At 47.3% G+C, this 15,975-nt stretch overlaps 1 protein-coding gene across 2 annotated transcripts in view; it reads right to left on the minus strand.

The window, feature by feature from the left end:
* Nucleotides 1–5,051: 5,051 nt before the first annotated feature.
* LOC136621733 (ranaspumin-like) overlaps nt 5,052–15,975 on the minus strand; it is a 195,524-nt gene continuing 184,600 nt past the window's right edge. Inside the window, exons 9-10 of one of the 2 annotated variants that reach the window (XR_010791271.1) lie at nt 7,821–7,883; nt 5,052–5,191 (exon numbers count right to left, since the gene is read on the minus strand). Coding sequence is in view for 1 of the 2 variants with exons in the window: in XM_066597420.1 (XP_066453517.1) it covers nt 7,872–7,883 (12 nt within the window). In the remaining variant the exon portion in view is untranslated. The remainder of the gene's footprint in view (nt 5,192–7,820; nt 7,884–15,975) is intronic. The other variant, XM_066597420.1, reaches the window with a different exon arrangement.

The raw sequence follows: 15,975 nt of genomic DNA on the forward strand, positions 1-15,975 counted from the left end.
CCCCCCCCCCCCGCACGACCCAGTGTCCACAGCGCACACCAAACTGTCCCTGCACAGCCTTCAGCTGCCCTCATGCCACGCCACACTCATGTCTATTTATAAGTGCGTCTGCCATGAGGAGGAACCGCAGGCACACACTGCAGAGGATTGGCACGGCTAGGCAGCGACCCTCTTTAAAAGGGGCGGGGCGATAGCCCACAATGCTGTACAGAAGCAATGAGAAATCCAATCCTGTGCCACCTCCATCAGGAGCTGCACACGTGGGCATAGCAATGGGGAACCTATGTGCCACACACTATTCATTCTGTCAAGGTGTCTGCATGCCCCAGTCAGACCGCGTTTTTTTATAAATAGTCACAGCCAGGTACAACTCCGCAATGGGAATTCCGTGTGCACCCACAGCATGGGTGGCTCCCTGGAACCCACCGGCGGTACATAAATATATCCCATTGCATTGCCCATCACAGCTGAGGTAATGTCGTGCTTAATGCAGGTGGGCTTAAGCCCACACTGCATGCCCCAGTCAGACTGGGGTTCTTTAGAAGTGGACACATGCAGTTTCAACTCCGTGTGGACCCACAGCATGGGTGGCTCCCTGGAACCCACCGGCGGTACATAAATATGTCCCATTGCAGTGTCCAACACAGCTGATGTAACGTCAGCTGTAATGCAGGTGGGCTAAAAATTACTAGGATTACACTGTAGGCGAGGGCCCTCAAAAATTGGTGTACCAAGTGTACTAATGTACCTCAGAAAAATTGCCCATGCCCAACCAAGAGGGCAGGTGAAACCCATTAATCGCTTTGGTTTATGTGGCTTAATTGGTAACTAGGCCTGGAGGCAGCCCAGTTAAAATAAAAATTAATTAAGGTGAAAGTTTCAACGCTTTAATGAGCATTGAAACGTATAAAAAAATTTTACAAAAATTATATGACTGAGCCTTGTGGGCCTAAGAAAAATTGCCCGTTCGGCGTGATTATGTGAGGTTTCAGGAGGAGGAGCAGGAGGAGGAGGAGGAATATTATACACAGATTGATGAAGCAAAAAGGTCCCCGTTTTTGATGGTGACAGAGAACGATGCTTCCATCCGCGGATGCAGCCTACGTATTGCTTAGGTATCGCTGCTGTCCGCTGGTGAAGAAGAGAAGTCTGGGGAAATCCAGGCTTTGTTCATCTTGATGAGTGTAAGCCTGTCGGCACTGTCGGTTGACAGGTGGGTACGCTTATCCGTGATGGTTCCCCCAGCCATACTAAACACCCTCTCTGACAAGACGCTAGCCGCAGGACAAGCAAGCACCTCCAGGGCATACAGCGCGAGTTCAGGCCACGTGTCCAGCTTCGACACCCAGTAGTTGTAGGGGGCAGAGGCGTCACCGAGGACGGTCGTGCGATCGGCTACGTACTCCCTCACCATCCTTTTACAGTGCTCCCGCCAACTCAGCTTTGACTGGGGACCGGTGACACAGTCTTGCTGGGGAGCCAGAAAGCTGGCAAAGGCCTTGGATAATGGTCCCCTGCCTGCGCTGTACATGCTGCCTGATCTCTGCGCCTCCCCTGCTACCTGGCCCTCAGAACTGCGCCTTCGGCCACTAGCGCTGTCGGATGGGAAATTTACCATCAGTTTGTCCACCAGCGCCCTGTGGTATAGCATCATTCTGGAACCCCTTTTCTCTTTGGGAATGAGAGTGGAAAGGTTCTCCTTTTAACCTGGGTCAAGCAGTGTGTACACCCAGTAATCTGTAGTGGCCAGAATGCGTGTAACGCGAGGGTCACGAGAAAGGCATCCTAACATGAAGTCAGCCATGTGTGCCAGGGTACCTGTACGCAACACATGGCTGTCTTCACTAGGAAGATCACTTTCAGGATCCTCCTCCTCCTCCTCCTCCTCTGGCCATACATGCTGAAAGGATGACAGGCAAGCATGTGTACCCTCAGCAGTGGGCCAAGCTGTCTCTTCCCCCTCCTCCTCATCCTCCTCATGCTCCTCCCCCTCCTCCTCCTCAACGCGCTGAGATATAGACATGAGGGTGCTCTGACTATCCAGCGACATACTGTCTTCCCTGGCCTCCGTTTCCGAGTGCAAAGCGTCTGCCTTTATGCTTTGCAGGGAACTTCTCAAGAGGCATAGCAGAGGAATGGTGACGCTCATGATTGCAGCATCCCCGCTCAGCATCTGGGTAGACTCCTCAAAGTTTCCAAGGACCTGGCAGATGTCTGCCAACCAGGCCCACTCTTCTGTAAAGAATTGAGGAGGCTGACTCCCACTACGCCGCCCATGTTGGAGTTGGTATTCCACTATAGCTCTACGCTGCTCATAGAGTCTGGCCAACATGTGGAGCGTAGAGTTCCACCGTGTGGGCACGTCGCACAGCAGTCGGTGCACTGGCAGATTAAACCAATGTTGCAGGGTCCGCAGGGTGGCAGCGTCCGTCTTGGACTTGCGGAAATGTGCACTGACCGGCGCACCTTTCCAAGCAGGTATGACAAGCGTGGGTAGCTTTTCAGAAAGCGCTGAACCACCAAATTAAAGACATGCGCCAGGCATGGCTCGTGCGTGAGGCTGCCGAGCTGCAGAGCCTCCACCAGATTACGGCCGTTGTCACACACGACCATGCCCGGTTGGAGGCTCAGCGGCGCAAGCCAGCGGTCGGTCTGCTCTGTCAGACCCTGCAGTAGTTCGTGGGCCGTGTGCCTCTTATCTCCTAAGCTGAGTAGTTTCAGCACGGCCTGCTGACGCTTGCCCACCGTTGTGCTGCCACACCGCGCGACACCGACTGCTGGCGACGTGCTGCTGCTGCTGACACATCTTGATTGCGAGACAGAGGTTGCGTAGGAGGAGGAGGGTGGTTTAGTGGAGGAAGCATACACCGCCGCAGATACCACCACCGAGCTGGGGCACGCAATTCGGGGGGTGGGTAGGACGTGAGCGGTCCCAGGCTCTGACTCTGTCCCAGCCTCCACTAAATTCACCCAATGTGCCGTCAGGGAGATATAGTGGCCCTGCCCGCCTGTGCTTGTCCACGTGTCTGTTGTTAAGTGGACCTTGGCAGTAACCGCAGTGGTGAGGGCGCATACAATGTTGCGGGAGACGTGGTCGTGCAGGGCTGGGACGGCACATCGGGAAAAGTAGTGGCAACTGGGAACCGAGTAGCGCGGGGCCGCCGCCACCACCATGCTTTTGAAAGCCTCCGTTTCCACAAGCCTATACAGCAGCATCTCCAGGCTGATCAATTTGGCAATGTGCACGTTTAACGCTTGAGCGTGCGTGGCGGCGTGCTTGCGCTCAAACAGTGGCGCTAGCGACATCTGGATGCTGCGCTGAGAGACATTGCTGGATGGGGCCAAGGACAGCGGAGGTGAGGGTGTGGCTGCAGGCCAGGAGACGGTAGTGCCTGTGTCCTCAGAGGGGGGTTGGATCTCAGTGGCAGGTTGGGGCACAGGGGGAGAGGCAGTGGTGCAAACCGGAGGCGGTGAACGGCCTTCGTCCCACCTTGTGGGGTGCTTGGCCATCATATGCCTGCGCATGCTGGTGGTGGTGGCTTCCCAGCTGATCTTGGCGCGACAAAGGTTGCACACCACTGTTCGTCGGTCGTCAGGCGTCTCTGTGAAAAACTGCCACACCGTAGAGCACCTTGACCTCTGCAGGGTGGCATGGCACGAGGGGGCGCTTTGGGAAACAGTTGGTGGATTATTCGGTCTGGCCCTGCCTCTACCCCTGGCCACCGCACTGGCTCGGCCTGTGCCCACACCCTGACTTGGGCCTCCACGTCCTCGCCCGCGTCCTATAGGCCTTCCCCTACCCCTCAGCATGGTGCATTACCAGTAGTGCAGAAACAGAACGCTGTAATAAAATGTGCCGCTTATTGGCCTGTGGTTGGAGGCTGACTTCGCTTACGGAACGCCAGGAAATAATTTTGCGCAAGCCTGCTGTAACACAAAGCTGGCTGCGTATGTGTTAGGAGGACAACTACACCCAGCACAGACCCAGAACACTGAGGACAGTCACAGGCAGCCCAAATAGATTTTTTTCCCCAAAATGGCCCGCTGCCAATATACACTGTATATGTCTTCTCTCTCTGCGTCACCACTACTGGCCCTGGAGGATGTCAAATAACTGCAGACTGTTGAACTGTGGACTGTAGTACAGCGGTGATGTAACTGCCAACACAGAGCCAGGAAATAATTTTGCGCAAGCCTGCTGTAACACTTAGCTGGCTGCGTATGAATTAGGAGGACAACTACCCCCAGCAGAGACCCAGTACACAGAGGACGGTCACAGGCAGCACAAATAGATGTTTTTTCCCAAATGTTTTTGGAAAGGCCCACTGCCTATATTCTATAAATATGTCTTCTGTCCCTGCCTCACCACCACTACTGGCCCTGGACTATGCATAATTACTGCAGGGCGCAATGCTCTGCACGGCCCATATACAAAAAAAAAAAATGTGCAACACTGCAAAAAGCAGCCTCCACACTAATGCACACTGTTAGATGTGGCCCTAAGAAGGACCGTTGGGGTTCTTGAAGCCTAAAATACTCCTAACACTCTCCCTACAGCAACTCCAGCATCAGCAGCACTTTCCCTAAGCTATGTCAGAACGCATCTGTGGCGAGCCGCGGGAGGGGCCGATTTATATACTCGGGTGACACCTGATCTCGCCAGCCACTCACAGCAGGGGAGTGGTATAGGGCTTGAACGTCGCAGGGGGAAGTTGTAATGCCTTCCCTGTCTTTCTATTGGCCAGAAAAGCGCGCTAATGTCTCAGAGATGAAAGTGAAAGTAACTCGAACATCGCGTGGTGCTCATTTCGAATAACGAGCATCTCGAACATGCTAATACTCGAACGAGCATCAAGCTCGGACGAGTACGTTCGCTCATCTCTAGTAGTATCCATCCAGGGACAATGCCTTTTAAGACCCTCACAATGCCTTTTAGAGGCCCTGAACATGTATGTATAGAAGGAGGATGGACCCTCAGTCACTCCTCTGGTGCCACCAAGGACCCTCAGTCTCACACTGTCAGTACCGGCTTATAAACAGAACACGGATACTTAGATTCAGGAATGATTTATTGATTGGATGAGATACAGGAGTTATAAGAAACAGGTCTGTTAATCAGCAGGAAAATCACAAATTTAATTATTTGTTTTTTTTTCTTGCATGCTTTCTACTCTACTATTTGTGTCCAATCCTAGAAGAAAACAGATAAGAAAATGGTGAATCAGATGTAGATTTAACAGAAGACACAGATTTCACATATAAACTATTAAGACAGACAAGTTCTATTATTTATTTTTTGCCTGCAGAACAAACAATGTTGATGCAAGCCCATAATCCTTACACGGTCATTGCCCGGAGCGTCTGACTGACCGCAAGCCCAAAATAAAGTGTTTGGGGGGCAGAACTTGTAATACTTATATGCAGATGATGGGAGTAACCCTCTAGGGACACAACAAATGTATTACTTTTACAATGTTACTCCTACGAGTAAAAAACAAGGTTCATCAAGAAACACTAAATATACAAAGTAAAATAAAAATCCCAGCCATTCCTCAATTAGATCCTTCTCCACCTTCATCCTATACAATCCCATCATGTACTCAAAACTGTGAGAAGTATGTAAAGCCTTCTATATGTCTCAGGTGATCTTCCCTTCTCCTTCTGGCAAACCACAGATCAGACTTGTGTCTGCTTGTATGACCGCCATCCTTCCCAATTCCCCCGTACACAGGGACGCTTGGTTTGGCTTTGGGGCTCAGTCAGACGAGCGGATATGCACACCCCCTGCACACAGGCAGAAATTCTGCAGCTGGATTTCCCGTAGAATGTCCACCTGTGCCAGCCTGTGTAGGATTGTATTACAAAACGCCATCCTATGCACACAGCCGCGATTTGTCTGCGTGAAAACATACACGGAAAACAAATTGGCCAGCAGTCAGCGCATAGCAGAGACAAAGGATGCCGGGAGCGGGTGAGCCGCAGGCCTCTGCAGGGGCATGGGTCCGCATCTCGATGCGAGAATTCTCGCACCAGGATCCGACCCAGCTGTCTGCAGGTGGCCTATACGTGCAGTTTTCCGCGCGGAAAAGAGCGCACCGCATGTGCAGGTGAAAATCCGCACCTACCAAAGATAGAACATATGGGTGGCAATGGACGTGGTCATGCGGATTTTTTCCTGCACACGTATTGCGTTTTTTTCCAAGCGCAAAAACGCGCAGCTCTTCGCTCGTCTGACTGAGCCCTGAACCTGTATGTGTGTTCAATAGGGAGAAAGGGAAATGTCACTGCCAGGCCCCCCTCCAGGTGCTGCATCTCCTGTGGGGATAAAGGATTGGGCATGCTGACATTCAACATGCCCAATCTTTCTTTTTGCCATCTACCAATAGGAGAGACCGATGCCTCTAATACATATCAGTAGTTGGCTGATCCTGGTGAAATCAGCAGATTCAGCCAACATTTACCTAATATGTATGCCCACCTTAACATCTGTGTAATCAGCAAGGTTTTTACTGACTAAAGACTATTTATTTCAGAAGCTGTTGAACATCCTGCAGACGGACAAACTGTAGATGCACTTTTTTCTCCTTTTTAAATGATTTGTGGTCAGCATGATGGCTCAGTGGTTAGCACTGTTATCTTGCAGCACTGGGGTCCTGGGCTCAAACCCTGCCAACGACAACATCTGCACGGAGTTTATGTTCACCCTGTGTTTGCATGGGTTTCCTCCAATTTCCTGCCCCACTCCAAAAACATACAGGTATAGATTGTGATCCCCAATGGGGGCAGAACCCAATATCTAGTGCTGCATAATAAGCAGATGTTATATGAATAAAGGTGGTTATTAGTACTTGTATCATTCATTCCTAAGGCTACATTTACATGGACGGATTACTCACATGATTTCTGAGCATTGTGAGAAACATTATAATAAACGGGTCTATTAACATATGTGACTTTTCCTTCGGAGCCATGCTGCAAGACAGAAACTGCAATATGTCCTATTTTTAAGCGCCTTTCTTCATAAATCGCCCATTCTTTGCCATGGGAGCAACAAACTATTGCACTGTGCTCACATCTACATGCAAGTTTATGCGATTTTCTTTTTTTACTATTGGAATAACCTGCAATTTTTCAAGTTTTTTTTGCAAAACGCATCACACTTGCGGGTTTGCCAGCGCTCATGTAAATACACCCTTAGTTTAGTGTTTCGTTAAGGCGCCCTCCACAGGAGCGCATGTGTATTTGTACTAGACTGAGAGCAACCTTTCTGTGGAATGAACAATGCTTTTTGTGCGTGAATTGGCGTACTTTCCCGGACTCTTTCTGCCGCGTGATATGCAGTGAATGGAGTCAATGAAAGTGAATGGACTTTCATTCATCGCTATACATGTGTGTGTGGACACTGCAGGCTGATACACAGGAGAAATAGATGGCAGCATGCTCTATTTCTCTGCATACCATGCAGCGTGAGCCCTACACATTTGTATAGGCAGTGTATACAATGCTGTCCCTATGCAGTAGATTGCGTATGGGCGGCGTTTTCAGACACAACCCCGATATGAGACAGAGCAGGCAATTAAAAAAAAAAAAAAAAAAAAAGAGTCAAACTGTGCAACTGTGTGTGGGATACCCAGCAGGCACACGGCACTCGCAGCCGTACGCGGTCTCTGCCGGCAGACCAGGTATTTCCAAACACTGGTAAAACGCTGCAGGGGAAAACCGCAGCATTTTACTGAAACGTCCGTGAACACGAGGCCTTACAATTGTTACAGTAAGAACTTTCTTCTGACACATTGAGGGTTACTTCAGTGTTAAATCACATTTTATCACCATTTACCCCGTTTCTTTGATCGCTCGGAATCGTTCTTGGCTTATCCCGAGGCCAGGCCAATAATAATTTTCGACTGAATAAAAATAAGACATATCATAGAAATGAAAAACTGACTGAACTAAATATTTGCTCAAAGTAACGAAAAGATAAAGAATAAATACTAGTAACTTGTCCCACAGCTGAACCACATGAGGCATTTATACTGCGGTACAGTCTCTACAGGAACATTTCAAGGCAGGAAAACCGAGTCGGCAGATAGTTTGTGTTACATTTGTTCTACGGACAAATAACCATTCAGGCGCCGGTTACATTGGCTGAACATTAGCTTACATGTTAGGGAATGCATTGACAGCTGCGCTCTGATATTTGCCTATTAGTCAGATCAGTTTTATGGATAGATTTGGCCAATAGAGATAAGCAAGTGTATAAAAATCCTACATATTATATGTTCATGCCCGACCTCCGACCTATTCATGCAGGGACCTACGGGACCCCCTTTCTCCCAATCAGCAGCGGTTGTAATGGTCAGACCCAACCAAGCATAAAGCTTTTCCCCTCTGTGGTTTAGAGAAAACTTTATATCTTGGCAGCCCCTTTAGGTAATATTAATATGGATATGCCATTAGAGATGTCTGGCAGCAGATTGCCTCCTAGTAGAGGAAAAGATCGGCCATGCTGGATTCTAAAGGTAACTTTACATGGGGCAATTATTACCTAAATTATCTGTGGAAATAGTGAATTTGGGTAATAATCGCCCTGTGTACACGCAGCCGCCAACATGGCACTGAGCGAGAAATCGCTCACTTGTCAAAATCACTTGTTTTTTAGTGACTTGGACAAATGACTGTTGGGCCGTGTTAACAAGCAGTCACTCAAGTATGAACGACTCCTGTTTACTGTGAATGGAGGCTGTGGAGAGGTGATAAGTGTCAGTTTTGGCACAACCCTTCCTCCTTGCTATGAATTTCTTGTCAATTCTGAATCCCTCCAATGAATCAGTGACTATAAATCCTTCATGACCGACATAATGTAAATGTACATTGTGGCTCCAGCTCGAGCGTGATGGAGTGGGCTGTGCTCAACAACTTACACCGGCCCACAATAGCTGGCTCTGATTGTGACTGCCTAACCACTTCTATGCTGCGGTCAATGTGGCTTGCAGCATCTAAGTCATAAGGGGTGCCTTCTATCACTCCATCGCCCCCAACACCACCATGATCGCTAAAGATGGGTTGCCATGGCAGACTTGGCTTATTGAAGGCTCCCAGAGATCTGGGATGAAGGAGTATAGGATAGTTTATTATTCATCCGTATGGAGAGCAGTTTTAACAAAGATAAGGAACCTGGAAAACCTGTAATTATTACTAAAAAACTGTAATTAGATAGGAAATAAAAAAAAACACATTTCCTGCACTTTTATATGGCAACAAGTCCCTGAAGGGGTTGTGCTTATTGTAAAACTTATTTTTTGTTTTTTTGCATCATTGTAACCATTCAGTGATCTGATGTTGTTGCTTCTAGCTGAGCAGGAGAGGAAATCCAGTCTAGTGAACTCTATATTACTGCCTTTACAAAGGAGATATAACCTCAACCTCTTCTGTCTACAAAGTCAAAGAACATCTATAATATCAGAAAAACAAAGCTTCACCATGTAGTTGTGTCCTTACCACATCACTTGCCTCTGCCCATAATGTAGATAACAATATCTCATCCTGCAGGAACACAAAACCCAAGATGGTGATTTTTGAACGTTATGATTGCAGTTTCTCTCAGTAACAAGCAAGGAGTATATAATGTACATTCCATATAATGACCGATGGGGAACATTTACATAAATAATGATATCTGGTGACGCTGATCATTTTTTCTGGTATTATTAAGAACTATACTTAGATGTATGGAGACCTTCAGGGAAGTTGGACAATGCGAGCCGGTGACGCGCTTCGCTGCCATGAGTGCTTGTCAGGAAACCAAGATGACCTCTCACTGCTCCCAGTTGGGGTAAGAACAAAAGTCTTTATTGCATCTTGTTTAAAACAGATCATAACAATCCTAGTGAAGAGGGGTTTCAAACTCAACGGCCTGCTCCTCAGGCTGCATGCATACGGGCGTTTATTAACAGTTCTGAAAAATGGGTTAAATTTCATGCATTTTTAATGCATTTTTGCAATTTTCACATGCAATTTTTATCTGTTTTTTACATGCATAAAAAGGTCCGGTTTAGAGTGAGAACAAGGCACTGAGCAGGACCTTCCAGAATCTCCCCAATATGCCTCCCAACTGACGCAAGCACATCCACCCGCTTCCCGAACCCATAAATATATACACACACACTTGTTTAGGCCCTTTCCTCCTGCCCCCTGCCTTTTTTCTCTCTTTCTTCTAGCTTCCTTCATTCTTTCTTGGCCTCTTTCATATATTCATATCTATATTTCATGATGAGCAATTTGCTCCAACAAACAGACTCATAGCATAAAAAGTAACTTTACAGCCTGCTACCAAAGAAATGGCTGACAACCCTAATAAAACAGTTATTACACGCAGGTTGTTATCGTATTGGAAGGATTTTAAGAAATGTTGGAAAAAAGGTTACAAAGACGGACTATGGGCTCATGCCCACAGCCGGGTCAGATTCTGACTACGATATATCGCAGCAGAATCAGACCTGGTACCCACCAGAGACGCCATACTCACCTCTATGGATCCGCAGCGAAAGCCTTGGTGAGTGAACCGGCGCGTCAGCGCAGTGTGGGACGTGACGTGCCTGCGCTAAGTTGTGACGCAGATTCCCATGATACTTCCACTGTACTCACAGCGCAGAGTATCGAGGTACGGACAATTTATATTGACTGCAATGGAAGCCGTCTGTTCAATTTTCCACGATGAATAGAACATGCTGTGATTCTCCTTTGTGAGTGGAAAATCTGTTGATTTCCGCTCAAGGGCAAGGGAGAATCTGTTATACAGCTGAGCGCTCCGTGCGGGGTATGGAGAACAGAGCTGGACAGCTGCGTTCTTCATACCCAGCCTGTCATCAGGGAGCGAGATACAGCTGAAACAATAGTATCAGCTGTATCCCGCTGTGGATCCCTGATAAGGCTCATTAGCATGCTGAAAGACAATGAAGAGCGACGGCTTAACGAAAACTGTACGATGTCAGCGCAGTTACACACAACGATTATCGCTCAAAAGACGGCTTTGAGTGATTTTTGTGCGATAATCGTTGTGTCTAAATGGGCCTTTACTGAAGGTTACACTAAAATAATAACACAGATGTAAATATCCTCTGTATTTTGGGCATTTTAATCGTTCGGGGGTCCCGCATGGCCCCCCCCGCGGTGAGATCGGGGGTGCCGTGCAGGTGTCATGGCAGCCGGGGCTTTCTGAAAGGCCCCAGCTCTGCCTTGAGAGACTACCTATCAAGCCATCCCCATGGGGTGGCTTGATAGGCTGCCTGTCAGAATGCAGTATGACGTAATGCTATAGCATTACGTTATACTGCAGGAGCGATCAAAGCATCGCATGTTGTAGTCCCCCATGTAAAGTGTAAAGAATGTAAAGTTAAAAAAAAAATCAATAAAGTTTTGTCTCCCAGAAAAAACGCAATAAAAAGCGCTCGAAACGTCGTATGTATTCCAAATCAGTACTAACAGAAACTTCAGGACATCCCGCAAAAAATGAGCCATCGCTCAACTGCATCGACGAAAAAATTAAAAAGTTATTGCGCGCACAAGATGACGGCAGAAAATAATTGAAAAAAATTAAATGTCTTTGAAAAAAAAAAAAAAAAAAAAGAGGAGTATAGTAAAAAAAAAAACTCTACAAGCTTGTTATCGTAGCAATCGTACCGACCCACAGAATAAAGTTATCATGTCGTTTTTGCTTCAGTTTGTGCGCCGTAGAAACAAGACGCACTGAAAAAAGGCGGAATGTCGTTTTGTTTTTTTTTCATTTTACTCCACTTACAATTTTTTAAAGCTTTTTCAGTACATTATATGGTACAGTAAATAGCACCATTGAAAACTACAACTCGTCCAGTAAAAAACTTACAATATTGTTCAGGACAAAGTTGTCACCTAACTCTTTTGCTTCATTTCCTTTTTTGGCTGAAGCCTCATCCTGTAATAGGATACAAAGAAAAAGCGTAAACATAAAGGCCTTCATGACTGCATACAAGATGAAATGCAGAGTTTCAGATGAATAATATAGTGTGGAATCCTTTCTGTGGGTTTAGATTCTCTGTTACCTCACTGACCGCCCGTAACGCCAGCGCCCGGGCCATGAAGTGGTTCTTGCACTTTAGTGCATGTGTGCCGGCATACTGCCCATAACTAGAGGTCAGTGTGTGCATGCACTGGCAATTAAGGGGAGTCTGCTCAATGGAGCGAGTACTGGCTTTATGGGCCAACACAGAGGAAGCAGGGGGGCAGATGAGTATGTGAGTCCCATCCCTGGACCCCGGACCCCTGTCCTGTGAGACCATTACCTTAGTTTATGGGGCTATAGGACCTGACAGGTTCCCTTTAATTACAAATACAGATTGAATTATAAAACATTACTAGTTTTTAGCTTTCATCTAACATTCAGAGGCAAATGGCCCCCCAGTTGCTTCCTTCTAGTGTACAATGCTTGGAGCCTCACCAATTCTTAGTACATGTCTGAAGATATGCACACTAAGGCCACTTTCACACACAAGGTCAGCAAAATGCCATGATTTGAATCTTGCCATTTTGCCACAAATTTACCGCCGTTTTTGGATGCAGGTTACTACGTCCGACAGTGGTTTTTAATGCACCCCATCATTGTGATGGGTAATGAGGTACATTAATCGCTGTAAATAGAGCAGACAGCAGTCGAAAATTGCAGTGCTAGAAAGCCGCACTTAGAAGCGCATGTCTGCAAGGCCCCATTACAATCAATGGCAGCAGCACTCTGCTTCCTGCTCTTCTTATGATTAGGATGTCCTACCCTGAGCAGGAAGAGTGAGGGCAGCGTGGTGCTCCCATTGATTTCAATGGGAGTGAAGCCATCGCTACTACTGTTTCCTCTGACCATTGATGACGACGTTTGGCTCACTGCAGAGTGCAGCAGGCCAGAAGATCAGCTGATGGATGGGGGTCCTGAGCAGCGGACCCCTGCCAATCAACTACTGATGACCTATCCAGATGATTGGTCATCAGTTTATAGACTGAAATAACCCTTTAAGCCTATTAGGCCATCACTAGCCTTGCCATATTAAAAGGCTAACATGGAAAAGTACAATACACTGCAATAAAGAAGAATTGCAGTATATTGCACAAGTGATGTAGCTGAAGTGTATAATCAGGAGACCACCGGGCTCCCAAACCAGAGCTGTGGAGAAACTCAGAGGAGAGCAGCTGATGAAGAAATTTTCACCTGCTGATGAACTGCAACTGCTGGATATATTGATGTTATCACTGATGTAGATAGTAACAGCTTTCACATAGTGAAGGGCGGACTCACACAAACTTGTTTGCACGTGCAAAGTCTGAGCATGCAATACACAGAGAATAGAGCCCATTGATTTAATTGGGTTCATTCTCATTACTCGCGTTTCCACACGCATGGAAAAACACAGCATGCTCTATTTTTGTGCACATTTGCGCACCAAAGACCCCACTGAGGTTATTCCTGCGGATTTGGCTGCGTCCTGCGGTGTAATTCCATCCCGTGTGAAAGGTCCCCAAGCTTATACAGTTATCTGCAGTCACTTACATATGTATCTGTGCCAAATACGTCCTTAGCAGGGCAACTAGTACCACTCTGTTAAGGAAATAGAAGAGAGACCTTTATTAGCGGACGCGGGATCTAAGCATATTAGTTATTAATATAGTCTGTATAATATATCATTATAATGTGAGCCGGGAGGAACAAGCTGCTGCAGCTAGCTGGAGGGATGGGAGACTGAAGGCCCTTTTGTTGCATCTTCCTGGACATGTTAGACACTTCTCTCTTTTGTACACAATTTGGGTACTGGTGCATCTTGTGTCCACCGCAAGTATGGGTGAAGGTATGCGGAATGCACACAGCTGCCGATTGGCTTCAGCAAAGACAGCAGCAGGGGGATGGGAAGAGAGAATGCCATGCAGATGGGAGTCCGGAGGGAGTGACAGGAGTGACAGCAGGGACGAGATCAGAGCTGATCCGCCGCTTACCTCCATGCAGGTTATTTTGGTCCCGGCTTCAGCAGCAGAGCTTCCATCCATCCACCCATGTGACAGGGGTGCTGGCTTTAGTGGCAGAAGAGTACAGGACCACTGATTCCAGCGGAGATGAGAGGGAGGCGTGGGGACGGGGGGGGGGGGTGACTGACAGCACCAGACTCGGGAGGGTTGAAGGAAAAGTGGCGGGGAGGTGAGATCACGGTGAAACAGCGTGGAAAGTGACATTGGGCCCTGATGCAGAGATGGCAGGCCGACAGGTGAAGAATGACAGCGGGGCCAGGATCAGAGATGGTAGACCGGCACGGCCACAGTGAAGGTAGCCAATCAGCAGCTGTGGGTGTTCCCTATAACTCCACCAGGACAAACCTATGACTCCACCCATAGTTCTGATGGAGACAAGATGCAGCAGTACCCACAATTTCTTGGTTGACAACATTTTGGCAGTTTCTCTAAGCCACACCCCTTTTGTATATAAGAACTGTACAGTAAAACACAAAAAGTGGCCAAAACACAAAAAAAATCCAGCACAAGGCAAATTCTGCTTGAACTTTGGCACATTTAGTTAAATTACTTGATACGGCATCATATAAATATACAAGGTAAATATACACCACGGTCATGAAGGGTGGGTGAAGCAGATTTGGAGCAGAGTCTGCCCCATACACATCAGTTATCAGCTGACAGCCACCGCTGGATTGTGGCAGTTAACTGTTTTGATGCCACAGTCAAAATGGACCATTGTCTCTAAACAGCCAGTCAGGGGAAAGCCCCCCCCCCCCCCCCCCCCCCCCCCATCTGCCCACTCCCCCCAACCCTGGGATGCAATTGTGGGATGCTGATAGGTTAGCATGGCAGCCAAAGCCTAGTAAAGGTTCTCAGGGCTGCCATGTATGAATGCCTATTAAATTCTGCTTAATAGGCAACATTTCAAATTACTATATACTGCAACACTACAGTATTTCAGAATGTAGCAGAAGCAGTCAAATCATCACAAGTTCAAGTTTCATTTGGAGCTTAAAAATGTTAAAAAAAAAATTAATACAACTTTTAAGACTAAGGCTGGATTCACACAGGCGTATATTGGCCGCGCTTTCACGCCCTGCCGATATACGCTGCCCCCCTGATGCATTGGTTTACAACGTATCAGTTCACATGGGCATATTCCCGAGGCATAAAAGCACCCCGCCGGCCAAGATAGCGCCTTTCGGCCGGGCGCTTTTATGCTGGCGGTGGCTATATAGAATCCTATGGGAGCCTATGACAGCTGCTGGAGAAGGGAGGTAGGAGGCAGTTTAGCACCATGACTATTAAACTCCCACCCCCTTCCCTCCTCCTCTCTCACCCTTGCCGGCTGTCTCTGAGTCGGGAGGTGGGTGGCTGCAGGCAATCGGTAATATTGGGTCCCCTGAGTCAGTTTATGGTTGAATTGGGGTTAACGAGGTGTTATTTCTATGTAAAGTTATGTTTGTAATAAAATGGCTGCTGTGGCCAAATTATCCAAAATTAATTGGTGTATGTCATTATTGGAGCATTTGAGGGGAGATTGGTGGAGTTTTAAAAAGGTTGAAGGCTATAGCTGGGAACGAATTTATTATACCCGGGTCATGAAAAATCTCTGGTTAATAAATCTCCCCAATTTTATACAATTCAGGCTCCAGATTATAAGAAGCCCAGTACATCACAGAAATGGAGAAGATTCCCAGGTAAGTCATGGACACCATTACTGATACAGCTGAGTTACTGTAGAGTCACACATGGCAGATGGCCTCTTCCATTCATTTGAGCAGGGTTTGCACAGATCCATGCACTTACCACCAACAGAACCACAATCAGATGAGGCCTCCTTTACACGACTGTGTGCGTTTATGCATTCGCCCGTATGCACTGTATATTCGCAGGAATGAGTTTTTTGCCACGATTGACTGACGATCTTAATTGGCGTATTTAAAACCGTTTACA

This window comes from Eleutherodactylus coqui, chromosome 3 (genome assembly GCF_035609145.1).
Source record: "Eleutherodactylus coqui strain aEleCoq1 chromosome 3, aEleCoq1.hap1, whole genome shotgun sequence".
Lineage (NCBI taxonomy): Eukaryota > Metazoa > Chordata > Amphibia > Anura > Eleutherodactylidae > Eleutherodactylus > Eleutherodactylus coqui.